At 34.5% G+C, this 5,527-nt stretch overlaps 1 protein-coding gene across 1 annotated transcript; it reads left to right on the forward strand.

Annotated features, from left to right (window-relative positions):
• Positions 1-532: 532 nt before the first annotated feature.
• LOC145160732 (protein CNGC15b-like) lies at positions 533-4,098 on the forward strand. Its single transcript, XM_079080034.1, has 6 exons — positions 533-1,286; positions 1,510-2,053; positions 2,145-2,357; positions 2,480-2,772; positions 2,847-3,195; positions 3,283-4,098. The coding sequence occupies exons 1-6, from the start codon at positions 1,258-1,260 to the stop codon at positions 3,982-3,984; spliced, it is 2,130 nt and encodes a 709-aa protein (XP_078936160.1). The 5' UTR covers positions 533-1,257; the 3' UTR covers positions 3,985-4,098.
• The last annotated feature ends 1,429 nt before the right edge of the window (positions 4,099-5,527 follow it).

The raw sequence follows: 5,527 nt of genomic DNA on the forward strand, positions 1-5,527 counted from the left end.
AAACCAAATATAATTTTTTTAATGATTAAATATAATAAGTTATTCATACATAACAATTTTTCTTTACCCACAGCAATTTATGTTTTAAAATATTATATTATACAACTCTATAAAACAAAAACTACTTTTATTCATTTAAAACTACTTCTATACCATCGACCCTTTTATGCATTTAAAAAGATTTTCGATCCTTTTCTTGGGCGACAAACACCGGCATACGAGCCAAAACCGGCTGTAAATAATATACAAATTGTATGCCGCACCTTGGTCACAAAGATCTTCGTCTTTTGTTTCATATTTTCAAAGTAATATATGTATTATTAAATTATCGAATAATATTGACGGCAGGTAAATACTAAATATATACTTTTAAGTTTAATCATAAACATTCTTTATCAAACTCCTTTTCTTCTATCAAAATTGATTACCAAAATCATTAATAAAAAGGAAAAGATATAACATAATAGGTTTTCTTCAACATTTGACATTTTAAATTTTTAATATTGGTTTAGGAGCATTATTCTCCCATCACCATGAATCCCTGTGAGCTAAATTGACACGCACTCAAACTGGCATCAGGTGCTCTGTTTTTCTGCGCACAATCTGTTCGATGAAAAGCCTCACAGACACAGACAAGACACAACATAAACATTGCTCGTGGATGAACTAATTTATTTTGGGCCATAGAGCTTCATCATTCATCAAAGCTGTCTCGTGCATAAAATATGATTTTTCATCTTTAAAATCACGGATGTTTTCTACACCTTAGCTTTCAAGTTTTCTTTACGAAAGCCTCGATTTTTATGGTATCTCATTTCCCGTTGAATATTTCTTTTTAATTTCGATTAATTTTGATGTTTTGACTGAGCAAATATGACTCTGTTTCAACTTCAGTCAAGCTCAGATATTGACAAGAAAACTTTTCTCATAAAATTTTAATCTTTCTTTTTCGAAGAACTGGTCACATGTTTGACCTGGACTTCATGGTTTAAAAGGAAGGGAACTACTTTAAGTTTCGTGTTAAAGTTAATGAATTTGAACTTGTGTTATTTTTACCTACTTCACATGATTCTTGATAATCTCTGAATCAACCCCATTAATGGGTATTCATCAATAGTGGTCTGCAACTCATCACCGGTCAATTTTCCGGTGATTCATCCCCCTTTTCAGTTTTCTTCTCCATAACCATAAACCATAAACCCTCCTCTTAAAAGACTGAAACTCAATTCCAAGATTCAGTCTTTTGACATTATCACCATGTCATATGCCAATTCAAGATCTGTAAGGTATTTTCCCTATCGAATCTTCTTAACAGTTTCGGTTTCAGCTGTTTACTTGGTAATTATTGCTTCAATTTATGCTCAATTATGAATCGTTTTGACTTGGTCAAACTCTTGAATTAGTTTAGTGTAATGGCAATTATTATGCTCTAGTTCTTGTAGTTTTTGAGTGTTGATCAAATTTTAAAAAATTGGGTTTTTTAATTCTTGCTTTGATGAAATTCTTCAGATTTCAAGATGATGGTGGGCTATCAAAACTTCCATCCACGAACAAAGACAACTTATTTAAGATCAAATACAATCTTGACGGCAAGCAAGTTTCTGATCAAAGAGCAGAGGAAAATGAAAGTGGGGGGTCTTCATTAAAATCAAAAGTTCTTTCAAGAGTTTTCTCCGAAGATTACGAGAGAGTTAAAAAGAAAATCTTTGATCCTCGAGGCTTAGCAATTCGAAAATGGAACAATATTTTCTTGTTCGCATGTTTAATCTCTTTGTTTGTAGACCCTTTGTTCTTTTACCTTCCATCTGTTCGAACAAAAAACGTTTGCATCCATATTGGATTAAACCTGGAGATCAGTCTCACCATAGTACGATCAATAGCCGATGTTTTTTACATGATTCATATTTACATTAGATTTTCTACTGCCTATGTTGCACCATCTTCCCGTGTTTTTGGAAGAGGCGAACTCGTTATAGATTCTTCCAAGATCGCTAAAAAATACATACGAGGTGGGTTTTTGATCGATGTCATCGCCGCCTTACCTCTTCCTCAGGTATACATGATTTTAAGGTTGTGTTCTTGTTTTTACAATGAAATATGAAATAAGAACGTGTTTTGATTGTTTGTTTTTGTGGCTAATGTAGATGTTAATCTGGCTCATTATACCGAGTTTAAGTGGCTCAACCATGGCTAACACGAAAAACGTTCTTCGGTTCATCATCATCTTTCAATATCTCCCGAGACTTTATCTTATATTCCCTTTAACATCAGAAATTGTTGGGGCTACGGGTGTTATAACTGAAACTGCATGGGCTGGAGCTGCATATAATCTTATGTTATACATGTTAGCAAGCCATGTAATCATCTAACCAACCTTCATGTTGTGTTTGTTACGTGACATATAGTCATGTCCTGTGTAACAAAGGTTGATTTGAAAGAAAGAATCTTGTTCTAAAATTGTTGTTGTTTTTTGTTGCAGTTTTTAGGGGCTTCTTGGTATGTTTTATCGATAGAGAGACAAGAAGCTTGTTGGAGACACGCATGCCTACTTGAGGATCCACATTGTCGGGATAAATTCTTTGACTGTGAAACATTTGGCGACATTAAGAGACAGATTTGGTTCAATTCAAGTAACGTCTCAACACAATGTGTTCCAACAAGCGGGTTTTATGAATTTGGTATCTATGGTGAAGCTTTAACATCAAATGTTACTTCTGCGTTGTTTTTCAACAAATACTTCTACTGTCTTTGGTTCGGTTTAAAGAATCTTAGGTAACAATCATATGAATTACAAATACTGAATTACATCATCATTCGTTAAATTGTCACTGATTTTTCGTCTGCAGTTCTTTAGGGCAGAATTTGTTAACGAGTACTTACGTCGGGGAAATCATTTTTGCGATCATAATAGCGATTGTGGGGCTAGTTCTGTTTGCGTTGTTGATCGGAAATATGCAGACATATCTTCAATCGACGACAGTTAGATTAGAAGAATGGAGGGTCCGGCGAACTGATACAGAACAATGGATGCGTCACCGGCAGTTGCCACCGGAACTCCGGGAATCTGTTCGGAGATACGATCAATACAAATGGGTAGCTACACGAGGGGTTGATGAAGAATCGCTTCTCAAAGATCTTCCTTTAGATCTCCGACGAGATATTAAACGACACCTTTGCTATGATCTAGTTCGACGAGTAAGTTTTATCCCCAAATAGTTACAGTTTATAATACCTTCAAATTTAGAAGTTCTGATGGTGATGATGATGATGATGATGGTGTAGGTTCCGTTGTTTGATCAAATGGACGGAAGGATGTTGGATGCGATCTGCGAGCGATTAAAACCGGCGTTGTGTACGCAAGGCACGTGTTTGGTTAGGGAAGGTGATCCGGTGGACAAGATGCTATTTATAATTCGAGGAAACCTAGATTCCTACACCACAAACGGCGGCCGAACAGGGTTTTTCAACTCATGCCGAATTGGTCCCGGTGACTTTTGCGGCGAGGAACTTCTGACGTGGGCCCTGGACCCACGGCCGAGCGTCGTGATTCCGTCATCGACTAGAACCGTGAAGGCGATTTCCGAAGTGGAAGCTTTTGCGCTCATAGCGGAGGATCTAAAGTTTGTGGCGTCGCAGTATCGGAGATTGCATAGTAAGCAATTGCGGCATAAGTTTAGGTTTTATAGCCACCAGTGGCGGACTTGGGCGGCGTGTTTTGTGCAGGCGGCGTGGAGGAGGTATAAACGGAGGCAGAATGCAAGTGAACTTAGGGCTCGAGAGAGTTTTACGAGCGTTGATTATGAGTCGGAAGTTAATTCGCCGGCGCATGTCAGTCAAATGGTTTCACCGGAGCCGAGGTTGAGTGGGTATCGTGCGAGTACAAGGAGGTCAGGGAACCTGCACTCAGTCTCAGGGTCGAAATCAAATAGTGGTAGCTCATTACAGAAACCAACAGAACCTGATTTTTCTGTAGATGAAGAATGATTGTTTGATAATCGTAATAAGAACGGGGTTAACGTTGTCTTATTTGTTGAATATTGTTGGGAATTGAGGTTAAATCTTACACTTAATTCAATGATAATATGTATTCGAATTGTACATAGATAGAAATACTTAAATTTTGTTTTAATCGGATACTATCCGTTTATAAATTCGATATTGACATGTAATTATTATTCAGTGTCATATTTGATATGCTGAAATGTTGGCGGAATGGATGTGAGATGCACTAGCATTTTTTGTAACTCGGTTTCTGAAACTTTTGGTTTGCTTTTGGAAGTGGTAATCAATCTTTTAAAAATTGGTAGGACCGGCGGGTTGAACTAATTGGAGTGTAAATCGGTAAAAACGGGTCAGCTAAGAAAGGAGTTTTGCCTATTTATGAATCAGATTGTACCCCTAATCTCTTATAATACTTTGACTATAGCATATATAAATAAATAATAAGCCCAAGAGTAATTCGAAACCCACATCGGCTATTAGTACTTTATTAGTGCTCGACTAGTCGGCTTCCCTCAATGTTTTTTATTTTTTATTTATTTATTTTTTTTTTATTTTTAAATTTCAGTTACAATATGACAACCATGTCTAAAATTAAGTCTCATATCTCATTAACTAAAATCTCACCACCTTCACATCCATTAACTAAGTCTCATATCTCATTAACTAAAATCTCACCACCTTCACATCCATTAACTAATAACCCCAAGATTAATTCGAAACCACATCGATGCTTATCATTGTTTGAAAACTTTTTTTTTTCTAACGAAAATCGTTTGAAAATGTTTGAAGATTGATTCTTGCAAGGATCAATGTAGCTCATATTTAAACAATTTTCTTCTTTATCATTTCCTCAAAACATCAATATTTTCATGTTAAGTAAAAACTTTATTAAATTTATATATTTTATTTCAGTAAATGGTAAAGATTTGATGAATTTCAAAGTACTATATATTTGGATTCAAAATTTTAAATTGACTGTAATTCTTCTCATGTATATTTCTAACTCCAGAAATTTTGATATTCAATCGAAAGTCTTAAATTTTGAACTAATGCTTCCACTTTTTTTTTTTTTTTTTTTTGGGTGGAAGAAGAAGACAATAATCACTCATACTTGAAAGATTTCAATAGTATGTGAAATCCACTAGGAAATACATCATTATATACATCGTAGCTATAAACAATCATTCATATTTTGAAAACGGGTTGATTCGGTCGACTAGTGAACCGTTTGTTACACTAAAACAACTAAAAAAATAAGGTCTTAAAATATTGCCGGTAACAACGGGTGTGTGTCTATATATATATATATATATATATATATATATATATATATATATATATATATATATATATATATATATATATATATATATAAGTTCAGGTTCATTTGAGACCATGTTAATTTTGTGAGACCGTTAGACCAAATCTAAAAATAATTTTAAAATGCAAAATAAAAGGAAAAATCCAAAAATTCTTTTTTAATTATTGTTTTCGAAACTTTAATTACCTAAATAAAATAAAATAA

Source organism: Lactuca virosa, chromosome 2 (assembly GCF_052849685.1).
Source record: "Lactuca virosa cultivar CGN04683 chromosome 2, Lactuca_virosa_CGN04683_v6, whole genome shotgun sequence".
Lineage (NCBI taxonomy): Eukaryota > Viridiplantae > Streptophyta > Magnoliopsida > Asterales > Asteraceae > Lactuca > Lactuca virosa.